Source organism: Sciurus carolinensis, chromosome 14 (assembly GCF_902686445.1).
Source record: "Sciurus carolinensis chromosome 14, mSciCar1.2, whole genome shotgun sequence".
Taxonomy (NCBI): Eukaryota; Metazoa; Chordata; class Mammalia; order Rodentia; family Sciuridae; genus Sciurus; species Sciurus carolinensis.
The window spans coordinates 9,641,330-9,666,709 of NC_062226.1; the positions used below are offsets into that span (position 1 = coordinate 9,641,330).

General features: G+C 36.6%; 1 protein-coding gene across 1 annotated transcript in view; it reads left to right on the top strand.

The window, feature by feature from the left end:
• The first annotated feature begins 23 nt into the window (after positions 1-23).
• Positions 24-25,380, top strand: part of Ppp6c (protein phosphatase 6 catalytic subunit) — a 31,075-nt gene continuing 5,718 nt past the window's right edge. Inside the window, exons 1-4 of the mRNA XM_047524268.1 lie at positions 24-197; positions 13,881-13,976; positions 20,282-20,347; positions 21,391-21,532. Coding sequence (XP_047380224.1) covers positions 123-197; positions 13,881-13,976; positions 20,282-20,347; positions 21,391-21,532 — 379 coding nt within the window. The 5' untranslated portion in view covers positions 24-122. The remainder of the gene's footprint in view (positions 198-13,880; positions 13,977-20,281; positions 20,348-21,390; positions 21,533-25,380) is intronic.

A 25,380-nucleotide genomic window follows, 5' to 3' on the forward strand; every position in this document is an offset into this window, starting at 1 on the left:
CGCTGCGCAGACGCCACTCACGGACCGGACGTGACGTAGGGAGAGTTCCGGCCTCGGCCTCCGCCGCTGCCTCCGCTACTCCAGCGCCGCCGCCGCCGCCGCCGCGGCTTGTGATTCCTAAAATGGCGCCGCTAGATCTGGACAAGTATGTGGAGATAGCGCGGCTGTGCAAGTACCTGCCGGAGAACGACCTGAAGGTGAGCTCGACCGGAGGGAGCCCCACTTGCGGGGCTCGCCCCTTCCGGCTGTGGGGCGTCCGCCGGCCCGCCCTTCTTCTCCGCGGGACCCCTGCCGGGTATACCGGCGGGTCGCGGTGGAGGGCCCTCCGCTGTGTCTGACGACGCGGTCCGCCTTGGCGTCACGCGGAGAGCCGGGGGAGCAGGAGTCCTCCGAATGCTGTTCCGGTTCCCTGAGCTGTGATCCCGAGGGGTGTCGCGGCCTCTGCCCCGGGGTCGCCCCTTCTGGCCTTCGGGCTGCCCCAAGAGCTTTGCTTAAAGGACTTCTCCCGCCGCACGCCCGGGTCCCCCGAGTCGGAGCCGAGCCCGGCGGGCGGTGAGCCGGGAGGGGGCCATCCCCACCAGAGGTGACAGCGGGTGGCCGGCATCTGACAGGAGTACCGCCCGCCCCCGGGAAACGGGTTACTGAGGAGTGGGAAGAGGTGGCCGCAGCAGTGTGGCAGTGATGTGACAGAATGTCAAGTTGCCCCTTTTACCTTACACTCCGGCACGTCGCTTTTCGTGAGTGTGTGTGTTGTGCTACTTCAATCCGAATCCCGTTTCCGAGCTTGTTTCAGTGAGCAGTCGGTCGACAATGAGTGCAGATACTTTTCTGCCCTTTAAGTTGTCCCCCCATAACCTCTTAACTCAAGAATTCGTTTTCTTGGTTCTCTAAAGGAGGGAACTTATTCCTTGTTATTACTGAGTCCAAGTAAGATATGAATATGTGGGTAAGGAATGAATGTAAAGATAGAGGAATGTAAGCGATATACTGCTTTTTTGAAGTGTTTCTGTGCTTTGGATAAAACCGGTGCTAAGATTCCCAGCAGTGTTGACCCGCTAGTGCTAGTGTCTGATTTGTTCAGTTAACGTGGACTTTGGTATGTGGCAAATGGGTAAACTGTTGATAGCTTGAGTTCATTTTATACTTTTAAGCTGTGGGTTTAAAACAATTTATCTTTCCAGAAATAAAAGTTACATTTGTCAGTGAATTATTTCTCTTAAGGAAGATTTTACTGTGTTCTTCCCCAGCTCCCATATCCTTTGGTACAGAAGGTTGATATTTAACATCAGTCAACAAGTATGCAAAACGTTAAGGCCACGTGTGCTTTGTGAATGTAACTGAATTGCACTCTTCGCATTAACTATATATGTTAATAGGGGAGTCTTTCTTGTGCTTTTTTCCATTTTTAATACAAGGATTTAACTAAAATGAGGAGAAAACCTTTACTCGGAGTAATGCAGCATTCATATTCATCCTAGTTTCTCAGTCATCAGTTGGTGGCTTCTTTCTGTTATGTGCTTTTTTAGGAAACAACACAACTAACCGTGAGACCTAATTAATGAAAAACTAACCAGACCTCTTTTGATGGCATTGTTTTGTTTTTGATGCCATAGGTGCAGTCAATTATTGCATGTTAGTGAATTGACTGGGATTTTTTAAATTGTGTATTAAGCTGTTTTATGCGTTGTTTATAATTTATGTAAAATGTTCCTTTTTATTATGAAAATGTATCTTGATTCCCCCTACCTCCCAGAACTAGGGATTGAACTCAGGGGTGCTCTACAGGGTGACCTGCATCCCCAGCTCTTTTTATTTTTTATTTTGACATTGTCTCCCTAAATCGCTGAGGCTGGCCTTGACTTTATGACCTTCCTGCTGCAACCTCCTGAGTTGCTGGGATTACAGGGTATCCCATTGACACCTGGTATGTATTTTGATATTAACTTGACATTGGACACTGAAACAATTTGAAAAATAATCAGCGAGATTTTCTTTAGACTTCTTAGTTTGACCAACATTATTTTCATTCCTACCTTAAGGAAATATAGTTATTAAACCATTTTATTTCCTGTTGAAACACAATTGGACTGTACTTAGCTTTTATCTGTTTCTTAACAAACTATTTCCTCCCTAACCTTTTGTAACTTAGAAAAGAATTCTGGGTTTTTCTTTGCAAAAAGAGACATTTCTTCTGTCCTGGAAATGTTTTTATCAGATTAATTTTTTCTGCTGCATGTCTCTGGTGTATTTAAAGAAATTTAATTTTGTTTCTGTTTCTTGGCATCAGTGCAAACTAAAAATAGGTAGGCCAAGAAAGTGTTACAGGAGTACTTTTCTGAGTCTTTAACAAAATAAAAGATTCTGTCAGAGGAAGAAATGAAATTGGGGCCACTTAATCAACATGATGGAAAAGATGATTATTTTTTTCTGGTAGAAAAGAAGACAGAAATTGATCAGATGTAGGCAGTACTAGATCAAACAATAAATACACATGTCTAGATCTAATCAGTTTCTCAATTGCCTAATTAGAAATGGTCAGATCACTAGTACCAGATGGACTCTATCTGCTTTGAAGGAATAAGAATGAAATGTATAAAGCAAGCAGACAGCAGTGTAACCTCTTCTCTTTTGTAAAGAACTCGTGTGATTCTCATCCACAGGAAAGATTTTAGAGACTACAGGTACAGATTTCATACCTGGCCAAGTAAAAGAATGAATGATAAAAGGCAGATTTGCTGGATACTTAAAGAATTTTGGTAGTATTCCCCCCTGCCCCCTACTTCTGGGGAAGGGTTCTGCCACTGAGGAGCCCTAAACCTATGGAGTTTTGGGAGGAGTTCTATAACTTGAAGATGGTCTGATCTGTTGGACAGTTCTTAAAGGAGACATGTACATAAAGAAGTTGCACAATGAATTACTGTTCAGTTTTTTTTTTTTTTCCCCACTGAGAAGCTGAAGACAGTTATTATAGATGGGCTTGGGAAAATACTAGGGTCTCTCTCAAGGATGCTACATAAATAATTGTAACAAATTTTATGGATTAATAATTAATGTGATCTTTTTTGGAACTCACTTTTATGTTTAAGTCTTAGCCATCTTTCAGTTGTGTGTGTGTGTGTGTGTGTGTATGTGTAAGAGAGAGAGAGAGAGAATTTTTGGGATTGAACCCAGGGCATTTTACACTTAGTGACATCCCCAGCCCTTTTTATTTTTTATTTTTTGAGACATTGCCATCCTCCTATGTCAGTCTCCCAAGTAGCTTTTTTTTTTAAGGTATGGGGATATAGCTCAGTTGGTAGAGTGCTTACCTCGAAAGCACAAGGTCCTGGGTTCAATCCCTAGCACCACCCACCTGCAAAAAAATGTTTTTTATCTTTAGCCAAGCACATTGGCACATGCCTATAATACCAGCAACTCAGGAGACTGAGGCAGGAGGATGGCAAGTTTGAGACCAGCCTTGGCTATTTAGCAAGGCCTGTCTCAAAATAAAAAATAAAAAGGGCTGGGGGAATCTAACTCAGTGGTACCCCGGTAGTGGAAAAAAAAAAATCATTTCCATCATTTTTGTTTTTCATATATAGTTACTTGCTTTGCAGAGTTGTGCTTCTGTGTGAAATGCCTCATAAAACTTCAGAGAATTCACCCTTTTTTCTAAGATACAGTCAATAGACTTTTTCTACTTCTTCTATTAGCTTCTGTATAACTTAATATTTTTTAGTACTGGGAATTGAACCTAGGGGCATTTTACCAATTGAACTACATCCCCAACCCATTTTATTTATTTATTTATTTATTTATTTACTTATTTATTTATTTGTTTTTGCACTGGGAATCTAATCCAGGGGTGTTTTACCACTGAACTACATCCCTAACCCTTTTTAAAATTTTTTTGTTTTGAGACAAGGTCTTCCTAAATTGCTGAGGTTCTGGTTAAGTTACCTTTGAGGCTGACCTCAAACTTGGGATTCTCCTATCTCAGCATTCTGAATTGCTGGCATTACAGCCATGTACCACTGTGCCCGGCTTATTTTTTATTTTGAGACAGGATCTTGCTAAATTGTTAAGGGCCTTGCTAAGTTGCTTAGGCTGATCTTGAACTTGGAATTCTCCTGTCTCAGCCTCAACAGTAGCTGAAGTTACAGGCGTGAGCAGTACATTTTATATATTCTTATCATCTACAGTAGTTTTTATCCTTCCACATTGAAGACTGTTTTGTCACTCCTTATTGCCTTCTTGGTGACCATTCTGTTTAGCTAAGTAGTTTGGTCTTGCATTGAACTTTGTGTGTGTGTGTGTGTGTGTGTGTGTGTGTGTGCTGCTGGAGATTAAACCTTGGGCCTCTTGCTTGCTGTGTATACACTTTACTACTGAGCTACATCCCCAGTTCCTGCATCAAATCTTTCTTCAGGTACAGCTGGGAAAACCAGACACAGTACAGTAGTTGGGTACACACCATGGCTTTGTATAGGACTAGAAGAGTATTTTCTGTTTTGAAGACTCTTTCTGATAATGTCTGGCATTTTGTTTGACTTTTAGACCTAGAATCACATTCTCTTGTGTTCTCTGAAAATGATTTATAATGACTTATAACCTAATATAAATGTAACGCTCACAAACATAAGCCTCAAATTTTTTTTTTTTTTTTTTTTGGTACCTGGGATTGAACTTAGGGGCACTCGGCCACTGAGCCACATCCCCAGCCCTATTTTGTATTTTGTTTAGAGACAGGATCTCACTGAGTTAACATCCTCAGCCCTATTTTGTATTTTGTTTAGAGACAGGATCTCACTGAGTTAACTTAGGGCCTCACTAAATTGCTGAGGCTGTCTTTGAACTTGCCATCCTCCTGCCTCGCTCATTCTCCCCAACTGCTGGGATTATAGGCATGTGCCACCGTGCTGGGCGTTGATAACCTTTTTAGGATAGCTCATAACTTGCTTTTCTAAGTACATCTTCTGTTACATCACCTTTCTTTTTACTTTCTGTTTTAAGCGCATTGGACTGCTATCTTCTGAAAACATGCTCTTTTTTTTCTTTTTTTTTTTTTTTGTAGTACAGGGAATTGAATCCAGGACCTTGGTCTTTGGCATACTAGGCAAGTGTTCCATCACTAAGCTACACCCCAGCCCTTTTCAGTTTTTACTTTGAGACGGGTCTCGCTATGTTGTCCGGGCTGGCCTTGATCTTGCAATCTTCCTGCCTCAGCATCCTGAGTTGCTGAGATTACAGGTGTGTCTCATCTCACCTGTCAACAAATACTTCTTGGTTGCCAGATGTGCTCCAAACACTGTTCTAATTGGAGGAAAGATCTAGACCAGTGGTGCTCAACTGATGACAGTTTTGTCCCCAGGGGGATAGTTTTGTCCCCAAGGGGATATTTGGCAATGTCTGTAGACAGTTTTGGCTGTTACAGCTGGGGGCATGAATGTTGTGAGTATATAGTAGGTATAGAAGTTAGGGATGTTGCTGTTGTATAGGACAGCAGCCCCCACAATAAAGAATTAGTAGTGCCATGGTTGAGAAACAGTTTGGCCTGAAGATACAAATGTCACTTTATGGATCATAAGGCTGTGAATATTACTGTCATCAAGGATCCCTTATTCCAGTAATTTGTATTATAGTATAGACCATATAAAATAAAATTTAGGATAGATTTTTATTTCTTAAGCTATGGGTTTATTATAAATACCAGTATATAAAAGTTTTAGCTGGGTGGCATACCTGTAATCCCAGCAACTTGGGAGGCTGAGGCAAGAGAATCACAGTTTTGAGGCCAGCTTCAGCAACTTAGCGAGGCTTTGTCTGAAAAAAAAGAAAAAAGAAAAGTTTTAGATAGCAAGATCAGCAAAGTGAAGAATTTGAAAAATGTAGAACCCAGTATATTTGAGGACCAAGAGGGAACAAGGAGACAGGAACAGAGTGTAGAATGGAACCACAAACAAGTACTTTTTTTTTTTTTTTTTTAAGGGGACTGCTCTGGGGATTGAACCAAGGGGTGCTCACTGACTCACTGAGCTACATCTTTTACATTTTTTTTTTCTTTTAATTTTGAGAGAGAATCTTGCTAAGTTGCTAAGTTTCCAAGCTTGGCCTCAACATTCCAAGTAGTTTGAATTATGGGTGTGTGCCACTGTGCCTGGCCATAAACAAATATTTTGAGGACAAAGTAGAGAAGAAAAATAAGATCTCCCAAGAATGGGGCCACAAACCTCTTTTTATTCAAGGGTTAGCAATTAATTGGACGTGATGAAGAGAGAGGAGCATAGTTTGCCTTCAATTTGGAATAACATTTAGAATCTTTTCTCAGTGAGTGTGTTTGAGAAGTAAAGGAAGCCATGCTTTCTGCAAACCAAGGAAGTAGAACAAAGCTATGAAGGGCTTGGGAGGGGAAGAGCAAATGTTGTACCCATGGCACGGCTGGACTCTGAGGTCACCTGGTATATTGGTGAACTACATAAGGTTTATACTGAAATTTTATAGATTTTTCTTATTTTTGTGTGTACTGGTTATGATGAGGGGTAGGAGCTTTGACTTAGAGACTTAGCTCTGTAAATCTGTAGTTGGGGTCTGCAGAAGTGGCAGTCATAAGCGGCAGCTGCATTTTTACTCTAGTTAGCACGCCTGGGCTCCAGGTGAAGGATGCTGCCTAAGTAGTTTTTTATGTTTTCTCCAGAGAAGCTTTGAGATTTATAGGGTTTCACTGTGATATTCTTCAATCTTTGGTCCTTTGTTTCTTTTTTACTTTTCTTTTTTTGAATGGGTCTAGGGATTGAGTCCAGGGGCATCGTATGACTGAGCTACATCCCTAGTCCAGTTTATTTTTTATTTCGAGTCCGTCTTGCTAAGTTTTCTAGACTGGTCTTGAACTTGCGGTCTTCCTGTTTTAGTGTCCTGAGCACTGGAATTACGCGTGCACTAGTGCATTTGGTCCAGTATTACTTACAAATCAGCACTGAGAGTGTGGGCCAGTCATCAGACAGGACTTGCAGGTTAGGAGGCTTTACATCCTAGGAGAGTCAGTCACTTGTGAATGTATGTGAATCATGGCCCATTGGAACATAGGAACCATGCAGTCCCTCAGGATTCTTTGTTGTGACTACTTTCAATATGTTAATTAAATGATAACTCACTTTGTTCCAAAAAGGATATAGGGTGGTTTACAAAGATGCATACAGTGTAGCACTATAAATTAAATTTAGGATAAATAAGAAAAATGAGTCAGAGAAAATAAAGATAGGAAACCAAGATGGAACTAGCAGTAAAAGTAAGAATATTACTTAAATAAAATTTGTGATGACCAGGTTACTACTTCGTTTTTTTTTTTTAATTTTTTTGTAGTTGTATGTGGGCAGAATTCCTTTATTTTATTTATTTTTATGTGGTGCTAAGGATTGAACCCAGTAAGAACCCAGAGTATAGTAAGCTCATACTGGTAGGCAAATGCTGTGCCACTGAACTACAGCCCCAGCCCCCAGGTTACATTTAAAAATATATATATTTTTAGTTGTAGGTAGATACAATACCTTTGTTTTATTTATTTATTTTTATGTGGTCCTGAGGATTGAACCCAGTCCCTCACATGTGCTAGACAAGCACTTACCACTGAGCTACAACCCCAGTCCTCTCAGGTTACATCTTAAAGATTAGTCCCTAAGCTTTCTAACTGCCTCCAGAATGATGGAAACTGATCAATTTAAAAACACACTGAGGGGCTGGGGTTGTGGCTCAGGTTACCAGTAGAGCTCTTGCCTAGCATATGTGAGGCACTGGGTTTTATTCCTAGCACCATATATAAATAAATGAATAAAATAAAGGTCTATCAACATCTCAAAAAATATTTTAAAAAATGCACTAGAGTCTGTAAGAGGATAAGTACAAATAAGTTTCTCAGAGTAATTACATCTATCCCTGATAGAGGAAACAGAGACTTTCTTCCCCTGAGTCCTCTTTGAAGGCTATTGCTTAATCACAGTATTCTGTGCACCCTGTCCGTGGTCTACATAGTAGTAAGCTCTATAGAGGATTTATCCTGTCATAGAAACATGTGAGTTACTACAGCTGATGATGACATGACATCGTTGTGTAATTTGGGAGAAAGCAATTGGGAAAGGAGGGCAGTATTATGCAGGGTGAAGATAGGCCTCTGAGAATGGAAATCAAGCTTCTTTGGTGGCTTATATCAGAGGATATGTTGGAAGAAAATATCGTTTGTATTTCTGGTACTGGCTCAGACTAACTGGTGGTTGCTAGTCCTATTTTTTGTTTTTTTTTCTTTTTCTTTTTTTGGTACTTGGGATTGAACCTAGAGGCACTTTATCACTGGGCAACATCCCCGGCCCATTTTATGTTTTCTTTGAAACAGGGTAAGTTGTTGAGGGTCTCACTAAATTGCTGAGGCTGCCTTTCAACCTGTGATCTTCCTGCTTTGGCCTCTCAACTTTTGGGATTACAGGCGTGTGCCGAGGTGCCCATCTCCAGCAGGCCTATTTTTTTTTTTAAACCTTTATTTTATTTATTTCTTTTTATGTGGTGCTGAGAATTGAACCCAGTGCCTCACAGGTGCTAGGCGAGCACCACGGGGCTACAGCCTCACCCCCAAGCAGGCCTAGTCTTAAATCTGAAAGGCAGTATGGCTAGGACAAGTAACTGATAGCTTGAAGTCCTCATGAACAGACTTGGAAACGAAAACTCTGCTCAATCTTCATTCTGGTTTAACTTACAGCAGAGCACTTCCAAAATACCTTGGTGGAATTCTTTGAGGAAACTTGGTGCATGTACCAGAAACAATAATGCAGATGTTAATTGAGTAAAACATTGTACCCAAAGAAGGTGGCTATTGTCCTGAGATAGGTACCTTCAAACATCACTGTATTATTTTAATTTTAAAATTATATAATATCAGAAAAAGAATTCAAAGCATTAACTGTTGCTGGGAAGCTAATCTAAAAAGAATAGTGCTTTTTATTTTGGCAGAGTAAAGAAGAGGGAGGTGGTGATGAAGAACTATAAAAAAATTACAGGTCAAACAGAATTATTCATCAGTTTGTGGTATATTTGTTCTTTGGAACTGCCCTTAAGCTAGAAGGAAGTCAATTTGGATTTAAAAAATGCAAATAGGTATAAATTTTAGATGTTAATTACTATGAAATCAATAAAAATTTAAACTGGTTATGGTGGTGCATGCCTGTAATCCCAGCTACTCAGGAGGCTAAAGCAGTAGAACTGAAAGTTGGAGGCCACCCTGGGCAATTTAGGGAGAAATTTTTACAAAGGACTGGGAATTTAGTGGTAAAGTATACTCTTACCTAGCAGGTGAGAGACCTGAGGTTAAATTCCCAATACCACCCCCCAAAAAAAAATTAAATAAGAAATTAAAAATTATATCCAATAGATTATTAATGGGAATATGATGCTTGTATAACTCTGATCTTTTGTAATTGGAAAGACAGTATAATCAAAGAGCCTAAATTATGTGTTTGTGGTCAAGGTGGTAATAATTAATTTTAATATGTAATATTTATTTTTTCTTATTGAAAAGTGATTTGTGATTGCTTAGAAAGTGATTGTGGAGAATGGGGAGTAACTGCCAATGGATATTTGGAGTTTCTTTTTGGGGCGATGAAAACGTTCTAAAATTGGGGCTTAGTTGTGGCTTAGTGGTAGAGCGCTTGCCTAGCATGCGTGAGGCACTGGGTTTGATCCTTAGTACCACATAAAAATAATAAGTAAAATAAAGGTATTGTGTTGATCTGCAACTAAAAAAAATTTTAAAAAAAGTTTTAAAATTTATTATGGTGATGGTATGATAACACTGAATATGCCTAAAACCATTGAATTTTGTACTATAAGCCATGAATTTTATGGTATGTAAATTATTTCAATAAGTTTTAAAAAATGAATCTCATTTCTAGTTTCCCACTGTACAAACCAAACCCAAATAGATTAAAACAATATGCTTATGAAATAGTTCATAAGAAAGACTTTATTAAAATAAAAAATTTTTTGTTCTGTGAAAAATTCTTGTTAAGAGAATGGGAAGATAAGCCACAGACTTGGATAAAATTTGCGGGACATAAAACAGGATTATTATCCAAAATAGACAAAAAACTCTTAAAATTCAAAAATAAACTGGGTACATACTTGTAATCCTAGCTAGTGGGGAGACTAGGAAGATCTCAATTTGACAACTCTAAATGTTGATGAAATTGTGGAGCAAGGGGAGCACTTGGTCATTGCTAGTGGAAATGCAAAATGATACAGCCTCTTTGGAACTCAGTTTGGAAGTTTCTTACAAAATTGAACATGCTATTACCATATGATCCAGCAATTCTGCTTTTTGGTATTCACTCACATGAATTGAAAACCTGTCTCCACACCAAAAGCTATATATAGATGCTACCGCAGCTTTGCTCAGAATTGCCAAAACTTGAAAGCAATCAGGTTGTCCTTCAGTAGGTGAATGGGTGAACAGACTGGAACATCCAGACAGTGGTATACACTGAATGTAGTGAATGAGCTAACAAACCATGAGAAGACATGGAGAAATTTTAAATGCATATAACTAACTGAAAGAATCCAGCCTGAAAAGGCTACATGTGTACGATTCCAACTATATGACATTCTGAGAAAGGTAAAACTATTGAAACAATAGAAAGACCAGTGGTTTCTAGGAGTTGGAGGGAGGTAAGGATGAATATGTGAAGTACAGGATTTTCAGGGTAGTGAAACTACTCTATAATACTATGATGGTGGATATGTCATTATACCTTTGTCAAAACTTAGAGAATGTACATCACCAAGAGTGAATCTTAATGTAAACAAACTGCGGACTTTAGTAATGATGTGTCCATGTAATTTCTTCACTTGTGACAAATGTACCTTTTAGGTGCAGGATGTTGATAGTGGGGAGGTTTTGTGTGTCTGTGTTTGAGTGTTTGGGAACTCTGTACTTTCTGCTTAATTTTGCTGTGAACCTGAAATTGCTCTAAAATATAGTCTATTTAAAAGGGGAAAAACAATTTTAAAAATCTGCTTTCCTTGGAGTCTTAACTCTCTCAGTAACAACTGTTTCCATCTTTGTAGTTGCTTAGACCAGAAACCTTAAGTTACTCTCAATTCCTTTTATTTCTTAACACCTTGTATCCAGTCAAAAATCTTGCAAATGCTACATTAAAAAAGAAATCTGAATATGTCTATTTGTCACCACTTCCTGCTTTTACTACCCTGGTCCAAGCCAGGATTAACTTATTGTATAAACCATCTAACTAGTCTTCTTACTTCTGTTTTTTTCCTTTACTACTCACCACTCCTGCCCCTCAATAGTCTGTTTTCTACAATAGACTTCTACTTATAGTCATGTCAGTCCTCTTTCAGGACTTTGTAATGGTTTCCCATGACTCTCAGTAGAAGCCCAGGTTCTTATATTCACCCCAGTGACCTTTACAATTTTGTGGCGCTCTCCTGTTTTTCAGAATCTTATTCAATTTATAACCACATGAGCTTCCATGTTTCTCAGACAGCAAGTCTGCTTTATGTCAGGGCTTTTTGTACCTATTTGTTGTCCCTCTGCCTGCAGTGCTCTGTCCCATAGCCTTACCTCCTTTAGATTTTTGCTCAAAAGTCACTTTTATCAGTAAGGGTTCTGTGCTCTCCTTATTTAAAATATCACCACCTACCTTCCACTACTCAACTACTCACATTCCATATCCCTCTTCCAGTGCTTCAGTTTTCTCCATAGGTCATAGTTCCATGTAACAAATTACTATATACACTTTATTTTTAAAAAATATTTTTAGTTGTAGATATTATATTATATTATATTTATTTTATGTGGTGCTGAGGATCAAACTCAGTGCCTCAGCAAGTGCTCCACCACTAAACTACAACCCCAGCCGTACACTTTACTTATTTATTGTCTCTTTCCCTATTGTAATATAAACCCCTTGAAAGCAGGGTTTAGGTTCATCTTGATTATTGTCATTTACTTAGTGTCCAGAACAATACCTGATAATATTTGTAAATTATGTGTTGCATTGAACAACTAAGTATTCAAGATAGTATAGTGGAAAAGGTAAGAAACCTGGCTTCCAAATCTGTTCCTAAGATTGAGTAGCTTTGTGATCTTAATCTTTGTGGGTCCCAGTCATGAGATTTGACATAGGTGCTTTTTAATGCAAGACAGAATTTTGTAACTGTAGGAACTCTTGGAGTCAGTCTTTCCTTAGGATAGTAAGAGTTAGAGTTCAGAAACATTGTTTTATTCAGTAGTATCTGTTCCTGTGAACAGGGAACAGATACTAATGATGGATGACAGGACTATAGGTTGGTTTGATGAAGCATCTGGGGGTTTGGGACTAAAGGTCAGAATGACAACAAGCCAAAAGGAAGATCTTGTCTTTGTTATTTCCACAATCCCACAGTGCTCGGGACTCGAACCTGGGCCTCCAGCATGAGAGGCAGGCACTCTACTAGGTGGGGTATGGCCTGCACTAAGATCTTGTCTTTGAGGTGCTAATGAAGATCAAGAACTTATCATTGGAATAAGAACAAACCACTTTATTTTGAAGTTTGCTGTTTTGTTGTCTAATATGTAGGAAATAAACAGCTGTAGATTTTCTCATTTTCTTTTGGGGGGCATTTTTTCATTATTTTCCTCCTCCTCTTCCATTATGAATTGTATTTCATGCTTGCCTCTGTTTAAGTTTTAAAACTGTTAAAGTGTATCTCTTATATATTAAAAAGACTATAGAATTTAGATTCCTTAGTGTTTAAATAATATCTTTTCGCTTATTAGATTAATTTCTCCTTTCTTGACAGAAATATCATAAAATCTAGTAGGCCTCTGGTAGTAGAGTAGTATAAACTGGTTTTAGATGGAAGATTCCTATCCACTTCCCTATGTATAGCAGGGATATATTTCTCTCTCTTAGAATGCTATTGTGAGAATATGTTTTCTCTGAAACCTTATTTCTTTGGTGTGAGTGTGAAACAGAACAAATATAAATCCCCCCCTCCCAACACTACCTTACCCAGGCCTTGTGCATGCTAGGCAAGTGCTGTACCTCTGAGTTATATCCCCATCCCACAGGACACATATTGTTCCTATTCTAGCTTTGCTTATGTGTGTGTATATTCTCTATAATCTTATTGTATTTGTAGTTTTATGTATCCAGTACTATATTCCAGATAGATAATAGTTCCATCATCAGAATTCCTTTTGTTTTCCTTTTATAACCACACCCTCTTGTTTCCTATTGCTGGAAACTTTTGGTTCTTGGCAACCACTAATCTGTTCTCCATTTCTAAAAATTTTGTCATTTTAAGAATGTTATATAAATGGCATCATATAGTATGTCTGAGATAGGCTTTTTCACTTGGCATAAATACCTCAAAATTAATCCAGGTTGTTGTATGGCAATAGTTCACGTCTTTTTATTGTTAGGTAGTATTCCATGATGGACTATACCAATATTTTTTATTTGGTACTTAAAGTTTTATTGTCAGGAGTGTAATTCCTGGGTCATGGTAAGTATATGGTTTACTTTTAAATTTAAAAACCTTTTACTTAACATTACATATTCCTGGATTTATTTTTTTAATTTGGTGAAAAACATTATTTTACAGTTCTTTGTAAAGTTTTGTCTCCTAGAACCTATTATGTAGCCAGGGGATTTGCATTTTGAAATAGTAATTGTGTCATTCTTATGCATTATGAACTATATTTGAAAACGGACAGAAAACTAACCCCAGAATTATCATAGGATAGTTTCTTTTCAAAAATTATACTTAGTCATTCTAAATATTAGTCCTTGTATTTTTTATACTTGGCCCTTGGTTTTAATATTTTACTAAAAGTTTGCATTTTATTTTTCTTCTTTCAGCGGCTATGTGATTATGTTTGTGACCTTCTCTTGGAGGAGTCAAATGTTCAGCCAGTATCAACACCAGTAACAGTGTGCGGAGACATACATGGACAGGTAAAATTTTCATAAAGGATTTTTAACATTTTGTGTTGTCTATGATCTATTCGTGTTACTACTTGCATTGCAAAGTTTAAAAAAGAAAAAAAAAAAAAAAAACAGCTAACAAAAATTTCCAGTACAGCAGAAAAATGTAATTTGTAGTTAAGTTGCCTCAGTCTCTGTGGTATTAATGGTACTGTCTTACTGTTCTGGAAAATAAAAGCAGTGATCAAAAGTATTCATGGAGTTTTTTAAAATTAAATTTGTAAATTGAATAAAATGCTCTGTTAATTGTTCTGTGGAATGACAGGACTTTCTGGTGCAGGTTAGAAGATATAAAATACAAATAGGAACTACTTGTAGTAATTATGATTAATAGGAGATGTCCCCCCTTTCATTCTATGCATTGCTGTTCTTTTTGTTCTTGTCACATATTATCAACATTTTATCATTTCTTTTGTCAGAATGAGAATAGCAAAATTTTAGAAAAATAAAATTGTTGGTGCATACTTTCACAGCAAATTATTATTATTATTATTATTATTATTATTATTATTATTATTATTTTGCAGTGCTGGGGATTGAACCCAGGGCCTTGTGCTTGCGAGGCAAGCACTCTACCAACTGAGCTATCTCCCCAGTCCTCACAGCAAATTATTGATAGAATGAGATGAAAAAGATTTAGTTCGTTTTTCTCCCCCATCTGCTAGGATTTTGTTTGTTTTAAAGCAGTGACAGGAGGGGCACACGTCACTGTTAGGCTCTGCTGTCAGTATTTAGCCTAGTTGGAAACCTTACATGTATATTTAGAATTTTTTCACTGTGAAGTAAAAGGTGAACGGGTCATTCATAGCCTGTGCAATGTAGTTGGATCTGTAAGACCTAGAATACATGTTGCACAATCTAGTCTTTTAACATGTTTTTTGGAACTGGTATCGAACACAAGAGTACTCTACCATTGAGCTACATCCCGAGCCCTTTGTATTTTTTATTTTGAGACAGGGTCTGAGTTGTCCAGGCTGGCCTGGAATTTGCTATCCTCCTGCCTTAGCCTCCTGAGAGTTGCTGGGATTATAAGTGTGAACCTTGGCACCTGGCTATATTACAGTCCTTATGGATGCCAGCAGGACTTGGTCTGTCTTAAATATGACTATGTGAAGGAGCAGAAATGTATCTAAATTGTCCCTGATTAGGGGCTGCTCCATAAATAAAATCCTATTTTGACTACTTATAAATCTGCTTCCTTTTTGCTTTTTCAAGCTATTTTCTGAATGGTGAGATTATAATTAATCTTAACATTTGTATATCATCAGTTCCTAAATAGAGGCCCTATTATGTCATCTTTGATTTGTTAAAATAGAAATTCTCTAGAGTAGACTTTAGGAATGAATTTCTTCAACTTTCTATATAATTTCTCTCTAAAAGTATTATAAAAATGTTATAAGCATTTGTATTTTGCTAACATAAAGGATATTAATATTAGCAGTGCCTACTATACATCTTTTTTATATACCTTTATTTTTATTATTTTTTAATGTGGTGCTGAGGATCAAACCCAGTGCCTGACACGTGCTAGGCAAGTGCTCTACCTCTGAGTTACAACCCCAACCCATCATACTATACATTTCTAAAAACTGGAATAAACCAAGTAATGTTTTCCCCTGGTTATAATATTAAAATTGAGGAGTTACTTGTGTTATCAAGGACTCTACAATATGTGAATTACAGCCACATCAAAGATCAGAAAGTTAGACACAACCTCAAACTACTAAAATAAATTAAAAGCAAACAATTGTATTTCTGCATTACATATACTTTCAATCAGATTTACAATTCTTGCTAACTTTTATCTTGAGTTTTGAGGTTAATGGTGGGCTTTTTTACACATTCAATGTCAAATTGTTTCAATCTATATGTTTTCAGAGAGTGAAACAGAGACTATGAAAAACTAAAGAATTAGCCCAAATTTACACAGCTGTTAAGGGGCAGAACTGAGATTTGAAACACATTTGGTTTCCTGTTGCATATTTTATTTTAAGACAATCACCCAACTGTGAACATCGTTTTGCTTATACTTGATTCCTAAAAATAATTGCTAATCAAAGTCATGGGACTTGAGCTTCTAAACAGCTACTGATGGATTAAATCAGATGTAGGATATATCCTTTGGGTCTTGCCTAACCCCTTGTCTAACCCCTTGGGCCCGTTCAGGAATTGCAGGATTCAGTTGAGTATGAATGAACATGTTGGCAATACATGGAGCTGAGAAGCCTTGAAGTAGTGTAATCTAGGGAGGAGATTACAGACCAAAGTCAGACACAGTTTGACTTTGACCACATACTAGCCATGTAAAAAGCCACATCGGTTAGCACAAGGATTCCTTAAGTGTGGCCTACAGATTTCTTTGCAGGTAGTTCAAAAGCAAAGGAGGGTAAAACTTCTGGTACCTCAGCATGAAACAAGAGAGTGGCACTGGACTCTGCTGACTCTCATTCTGTTCTTCACCAGCATACATGTACAGTAAAATAAAATATCAATTTCATTTACACATGTCCTTGATGAAGCAGGAAGTATTGATCGTATTAACTCTCAGCCCTCGAACGCGTTCATCTTTGGGTTTTGCCGGGTGATGCAGTGGGAAGTATACATAAAGTATATCTGCTGCGTAGTGAAGAAAGTTGATTTTACTCAAGGCAAAATATTTGTGCACTCTTTGTGGTTTTTTGGTTTATTTTTTTACTGAAAAAATCATTCATAAATTAACATACAAAAATGTACAAAACATGAGTTAATGACAAAAGACTATTTTTGTGAAAAGTGTTTTTTAAAACATCTTTAGATTTCAGTGTAAAATATATCCCTGGCATCTCTTAAAACATAAGAGCAAACTCAAAAAAATGTTGTGCACTCCTTTTTTATTACACATTCTTTTTACTTAAAAGAACTAATGATAGACTATGGTTATTCAGACTTGGGTATTTGGCAACCATTTTTGCAGAAGTGAAGGAAGTAAGCTTAGTCATTTCAAAGAAAGCAGTTGACTGTGTTTGTTGCCAATGACAATATTTGAATTTATTAATGAGAATTCAGAGTTTTGGAAAATGTGAGTCTATCACGAAGCTCCCAGTTTCTGATACTTTTAAAGACTTTCCTGATGAGGTAAGTTGAGATGTGTTTGAACTTGTGATCCTCCTGCCTCAGCCTTCTGAACTGCTGGGATTACATATGTACACCACCACGTGCCTGACAGCAAGTGGTGATATCAACAAATGTTTAGGGTTTTTTTTTTTTTTTTTTTTTTTGTACTAGGGATTGAATCCAGTGCTGCTTAACCACTGAACTTTATGCCCTGCCTATTTTATTTTATTTTACTAAACTGGGGCTGGATTTGTGTCTTAGTGGTAGAGTAATCACCTGTAGCACCAACTGTGCTACATCCCCAGCCCCCCTTTTTATTTTTTGAGATAGGATCTTGCTAAGTTGCTTAGGGCCACTCTAAGTTCCTGAAGCTGACCTTGAACTTGTGATCCTCATGCCCAGCCTCCCAAGTTATTGGGATTATAGGCACGTGCCATAGCGCTGGGACAAATGTAGTTTTTTTGAGGATATGTAATGAAATACCATTTCCATCTTTCAAATGACCAGTGTATTTTTCACTGAAAGCTTAACAGATGCCAATCTAACAGGGTATGAATATACCACTACTACCAAGTGGTAGTATGTTTTCAGATTCATTGAGAGATGATTTTAGTTTTCATATTGTAATTATTCTTTAATTTTATTAAGCTACCACTTGTTGAATTTTAGTATAACATTAAAAGAATATGCACAATTATCTGAAAATGTTATCAAATACTTCTCCCTTTTATAACTACGTATTTGTGTGAAACTGGATTTTATTCATGTACTTTAATCAGTATTTCTCAACAGATTGTAGAGGCAGGTCATGAAACTCCATCTGATTCTAGTTGGGTAGACAGTAAAGACATTTTCAAAAATGTAAAATAATGCCAGTTCTCTTCTCAGTAAATGACTAGTTTTGGGGAAAAAAAGTTTACTTCTGTTAAAATATTACTATTTAATGGTTTGTTTGTTTATTTATTTATTTATTGTGGTGCCATGGATTGAACCCAGAGCTGCTTTACCACTGAACTACATTCTCAGCTATTTTTACTTTTCTTGTGAGACAGGGTCTCTCTAAGACCCAGGCCAGCCTGACACTTGAAATCTCTTGCCTCAACCTCCTGAGTCACTGAGATTACAGGTGTGCACCACCAGGCCTACCTAAGGGTTTTTCTCATTGATTTTTAAAATTTAAACATTAAAAATTTCTTGGTTTTCATTTCTAATATATTGCATACCAATTTGTATTGCCTACATAATTTAAAGCTTTTTTGGTACCTCTGCATTTTAAGACTGTGAATAAGTCCTGGAAACAAAGTTTAAGAAGTACTAAACTGGGGCTGGATTTGTGTCTTAGTGGTAGACTGATCACCTGGCATGTGTGAGGCACTGGGTTTGATCATCAGCACCACATAAAAATAATAAATAAAATAAAGGTATTGTGTCCATCTATAACTAACTTAAAAAAAAAAAAAAAGTAGTACTAAACTGCTTGGCTGTTTTCTTGCCTGTCATGATGGAATACAATTTGCTTCTCACTATTGCTTTTGGTTTAAAATGAGAATATTTACAGTGTGTCAAAGATATGAAAATCATAGTTTATTTGTGAAATGATGAGATGGACTTCCAGTAATGTGGGATGAGGGCTATTGTCTGTACTTGTTCTCATTAATTATTCATTATATTAATGAAATTTGGGAAAAAAACTTATAATATGGAGTAAGAATTGTGGGTCACTGAAACAGATTATTTAATCACCTATTTTATATAGAGAGTAAATGGAAACTTAGAAAGCTTATGTTCAGGAACAGGTTTCTATAAATATCAATAGAAAAGTTTAACAGTACTCCCCCTGCTGCAGTACTGGGAATTGAACCCAGGGGATTGAACCAAGGGTAGTCTACCACTGAGCTATATATCCAGCCCTTTTTATTCTTACTTTTGAGACAGAGTCTTGCTGTTTCCTAGGCTTGGAACTTACAATCCACCTGCCTCAGCCTCCAGAGTTGACGAGATTACAATCTTGGGCCTCTGTGCCTGCATTTCTCAACAATTTTATGAAAGCAGCTGACTCATAAAATTTACCAGGTTCCCTTCTTGCAGTTGGCCTGCAGATACTCACTGTTTTACATAGTAAAATTGTGTAGTTACATTATAAGTTTAGCTTTGCGTTCCATATTTTTCCTTAGTCATTTTTCATTTTGCTCCATAGTTTTCATGATACCTATTCATGACTAAAAGTCCTTGAGTTGGTAGATCATAATTTAAAATATTTCTTTTCTTTTCTTTTTTCACAATACCTTTATTTGGTTTATTTAGTTGTATGTGGTGCTGGGGATCGAACCCAGTGTCTCACACGTGCTAGGCAAATGCTCTACCACTGAGCCACAGCCCCAGCCCCTAAAATATTTCTTTATGTTAGTCTTGAAGGTTATTTCTTTTGTTATTATAAGTGATGTCATAACACATTTAAAAATACATTTACATAGCATTTCATATATATATTTTTTCCCTTTAGTATATGGCCACAGAAGTAGAATTACTAGGCCAGAGTTGATGAGCATTTTAATAGACTTTGAAATGTTTCAACAGATTGCTTTCTAAAAAGTTGAGCCTGGTATGATGGCACATGCTTATAGACCCAGCGCTGGCGGGGATTGCTTGAGCTCAGGAGTTCAGAGTAGCCTGGGCAATGTAGCAAAGTATTGTCTAGGGGAAAAAAAAAAAGATAATAAGTATATATAAGTATATATTATAGGAAATTATATATATGTATGGGTTTTCTTTATTGCTCTTACTGTTTATATATGTGATAGATGGTATACAAACTATATAAACTTATATGGGGTAGAAAGTATTTTCCTTATATAGAGAGGGACTCCACATAGTACAAAGTAGCAACAAATATTTTAAAATAAAATATTTGTTTGACTGAAGTTAAATGCTTGTTTAATTAGTTTGATTGCTAATTTTAAGATGATAAAATTTATATTCCCTAAAGTCTATTTTTTTTAAATCTGAAAAGTAAGTACTTTAGACTTATGAAACATTGTAGAAGTTTAAACTTCAGTTTTGTTTAATGTGTCTTAAGATTTCTGTACTGTTTTAAGTGTTAGAAGTTTAAGGGATAATCTTTTAAGTGTAATTTATTCCTTACTAGGAACTTGTAATCAGCATATATTGCCTTTCTTTTATAGTTTTATGACCTTTGTGAACTATTCAGAACTGGAGGTCAGGTTCCTGACACAAACTACATATTTATGGTATGTAAACACCAATAATATCAAGGGCTTATTTAAAATTGAAAGGATCTGACTTATTCATGTAAATTGCATAATAATTGCATTTTCTTGTGACAGCTTCTATTTAAATAAATGAAAAGATGATTCTGTACTTTTCTACATTTTGCCACATCCTCTAGTTGAGAACTGCTTTTAGTAAACCAATATCCAAATGGGACTGGGTTGCAGCTTTCATAACAGGCAGAAAAATAACCTAGCACCACTAGCCATAAATCTTCAAATACCATTATTTCATGAAACTTTTTTGAGCATTCATTTTCTCCTTTTACTAATCTGTGGATAGAGGAATATACACAAGTATGTTTTTGTGTTCTGTACTTTTCCTAATATACATTTGCTTGGATGGTTGGTGTTTGCTTAATTTTCTTCTTTAATGTAATGTTATTGTTGAAATTTTTCTGAATCCTTCATTATCATTTCTTCTGGAAATTTCTGGGTCATCTTTATATTCTCTTAGCTGTTTTCCTATTGGTGTCATATTGACTCAAGTTGGACATTAATGGGAAGTTTAAATAGTGTGTCATTACGTGTGGTTGTTAGATACCAGTGCAGTAGAGTGCTGTTAGAAGGATGGTACTTGATTTTGCAAACAAAACAAAACAAAACAAAAGAATTTTTAAGTAGGCAACTCCTTGGATACAGTTAAAATGATTTTTAAAATTGAAAGTGAATTAAAACAGTTTACTCACATGACCGTTTACTAACGTCTACTAATGTAGTTAAGAAAGGATGCAAAAATGATGGTTTTACAAGGAAAATTCTTGAGAAAATTGGACAGCAAATTTCTGTAGGCCTCTTGTTGTGTAAGTGTAGCAAAAACATTTAGTAGAATCAGCTTTTACTTCTGTTTGAATTTTTTGTAAAGACACAATTTCCAAATGATTTTATGTATAACTCTTCATTGTTATTTAGGACTATGTCTCTGAGTTCGTATACTTTGATATAATTTTAAAAGACTTTTATAGCTATTGTGTTGTTTGTAACTGTGAATTTTTACTTTACAGGGTGATTTTGTAGACAGAGGTTACTATAGTTTGGAGACCTTCACTTACCTTCTTGCACTAAAGGCTAAATGGCCTGATCGTATTACACTTTTACGAGGAAATCATGAGAGTAGACAGATAACACAGGTGTATGGATTTTATGGTAAGATCGTCTATTTCACTGATTATGAATATTGTTTTACTTTTGGAAAAAAAGCTGCAGGAGTCATACACGAGCTTTTTTTCCCTCCACTTCCTCATTCCTTAACTTTCCCACTTCCCCCAATCAACTGAAAATTTTGTTATAGAGAGACCTCTGTTAAATTTTTGGTGTATACATTTTTCTAAATCAGTGTGAGGGTGTAGTCTTAAATTTGCCTCATTTGAATCACCCAGTTGCTTGTTAAAAATATAGATTGCTGTGCTGTGGTTGTAGCTTTGTGGTAGAGCACTTGCCTATCATGTGCGAGACACTGGGATCGATCCTCAGCACCACATAAAAATAAATAAATAAAATAAAGATATAAAAAAACTCAATAACATTAAAAGAATGTATAGATTGCTGGGTTCCATGTCAAGCTTAATCATCAAAATCTTTTGAGGTTGGAACTTAGAATCTACTAATGGTAAATGTTCTGCACATTCAAGTTTAAGGGCTCACTTTTTTTTTTTTATAATGTTTTTAGTTGTACATGGGCACAATAACTTGATTTTATTTATTGTTATATGTGATGCTGAGGATTGAACCCAGTGCTTCACACATGCTAGGCAAGTGCTCTACCACTGAGCCACAACCCCAGCTCATGAGGGCTCATTCTAATCTATTTTGTGTGTGTGCATGTGCACATATGTGAACACATAGAAACACACATACACGCACAGATGGAGTTTTACCTATGTTTTTTCTCTTACTGCTATATTTTGACCAGACTTTTCACTTCTTTCATGTTATTTTTATTACGGTGTGTATTTTTTTTTTGTGGTGCTGGGGATTGAACCCAGGGCCTTGTGCTTGTGAGGCAAGCACTCTACCTACTGAGCTATCTCCCCAGCCCTACAGTGTGTATTGTAGTATATGGATGTGCCACAACCGATTTAAGCAGCCCCTTTATCATTGAACACTGAGTTGTTTTTAAGTTGCCGTTATAGACATCCTTTTACATATACGTATAAGTCTGTGAACTGGCCTAGCTAAAACATTTATTTGGTTGAAAGTTAAAAGAATAAAAGAACTAGTGTTGGAGGTACAACTCAGTGGTAAAGCACTTACCTAGCATGCATGAGACTGTGGATCCAATCACTAGCATCACCAAAATAAAGAAGGCTTATTAGGAAACTCCTTGAAGGAGATAAACAATAGAACTGTTGAGATTATGAATTTGGATTTTTCTTGAGCACAAATTTGATATTAATAAATTTGAAAATATTAATTTCAGAACCCTTAAGTCTTAGATTTCATAGATATATGTATACGGATACATTTTTTTTTTGTTTTCGTAGTATTGGGATTGAACCCAGGCCTTGAACATGCTTAACAAGCACCCTACTACTGAGCTACATCCCCAGACCTTATTTATATTTTGAATTATCTTCTGTTATTATAAAGATAGCATAAATTCTCTTCAGTTTGTGTGCCATGATCAATTGTTAAACTGAGAAATTTTGGTAATTTATTGTTCTTATATAAGTTTGTTGTTGTTTTGGGTTTTTTTCAGTATTGGGGATTGAGCACAGGGCCTAAACTTCAGACATGGTAGTCAAGTATTCTGACACTGAGTTACATAGCCAGCCCTTTTAAAATTTTTTTATTTTTGAGACAGAGTCTTGTTACCCAGGCTGGACTCAAACTTGTAATTCTCCTGCCTCAATCTCCCTGGTACCTGGAATTACAAGCATGTACCACCGTTTCTGGCTTTTATATTAAATTTTAATATTAATTGTGAAATTACATGATTAATATTTGTCTCCCTTATATGACTTACTTTTTTGGGGGGTACCAGGAATTGAACTCAGGATCACTCAACCTCTGAGCCACATCCCCAACCCTATTTTGTATTTTATTTAGAGACAGGGTCTTACTGAGTTGCTCAGCCCCTTGCTGTTTCAGTGACTTTGAATTTGTGATTATCCTGCCTCAGTCTCCTGAGCAGCTGGGATAACAGGTGTGCGCTACCTGGCTATGACTGCCTTTTGTTATTTCATTTAAACATACCATACACTATTTGAATAAAAGTTATTGAGTCTTGTAAAATAATCAGCATTTTGGAATGTATACTGTGGTGTTAGGTCAGTAAAGCAAGACTAATATAAATTCTGAGAAATGTATTATTTGATAATTTCATTATTGTGTGGACATCATAGAGTATACTTATTAAGATGGCTGAGATCCATGTGGTCACTTGTGCCTGTAATCTCAGTGACTTGGGAGGCTGAGGCAGGAGGATCACAAGTTCAAAGCCAGCTTCAGCAGTTTAGCAAGGTTAGGGCTGGGGATATGACTTGGTGGTTAAGTGCCCTGTGTTCAATCCCTGGTACCAAAAAAAAAAAAAAAAAAAAAAAAAAAAAGATGCTGCTGAGTAGATGGTAATATAATCTTATGGGACTTTTGTTATATATTTGGTCTTTTGTTAAATGTTGGTAGTGCATGACTGTATATAACTTATATATGTAATATGTTATATAAAATGTAATGTTATATATAAGGCTAGTAAATATATTACGTATAAGACTTACGAATAAGACTCATATTGTATATAATGTAATGTTATACAAGTTGAGTATCCTTCCTCATCTGAAATACTTGGGACCAGAAGTGTTTCAGATTTTGAAATTTCATGATGAGATATCTTGGGAATGAGACCCAAATCTAAACACAGAATTCATTTACATTTTGTGTTCACTTTATACACATAGACTGAAGGCAATTTTGCAGGATCTAGTTTGAGCATCCCAAATCCAAAAGTCTGAAATTCAAAATCGTTAACTCTAAAATCTGAAACATTGATTGCTATCATGACACTGAAAAGTGTCAGATTTGTAGTGTTTTGGATTCCAAATTTTCAGATCAGAGATGTTCAACCAGTAAACACTATGCAAATATTTCAAAATTAGTAAAGAGGGAAAAAAACTACAAAATCTGAAACATTTCTGTTCCCAAGGTTTTGTTTTGTTTTGTTTTGTTTTGTTTTTTGGTGCTGCGGATTATATACAGGGGCACTTTACCACTGAGCTATACTCCCAGCCCTTTTTATTTTTTATTTTGACATGGATTCTGAGGCTTCCTTGAACTTGTGATCCTCCTGTCTTACTCCCTAGTTGCTGAGATTCCAGTCATGTGCCACTCCCAGCTTATTCCCAAGCATTTCTGATGAGGCCTACTTAACCTGTATTTTTATGCTTGCGTTTTGATTGAGACCTGTCATGTGAGGCCTGGTGTGGAATTTTCAAAAAGTTTTGGATTTTAGAGTATTTATAAGAATTCAGGTTTTTAAATTAGTAATCTATATATGTAAGACCATTTATATATACATACACACAGTCTTATATACGTATATAAGACAAATATATATATATGTGTGTGTGTATATATGTATAGATGTAAAATTATGCTACAGAATTTGACCAGTGTTCATCAGTGTAGGGAAAAAGGAGGGAAAAGGGAGAAGAGGACATTAGTCAAGATGTTTTGACTGAGGAAAATGACAGCACAGTTTGGTATTTAATTTTCTTATTTCCAAAGCTGTGTTCATCTATGTTCATTTATGGTTTTGTTTCATAAAAGGAAGTCCAGTAGCTCCTCAGAAAGGAGATGATTTTAGTGGTCATGAAATTTACATTGATTTAAAGTCATATATGTCTATTAATTATATTGGGTGCTTAGTTCACAATGATGAACATACACTGGACAATTTTATGAACTTTGAATATTAAAAATACAAGGCTCCTTCCTACAAACTGATCTCCATGGTACAGCTCTCTCATGACAAGTTTGCATAAGGATCTTACTTCACA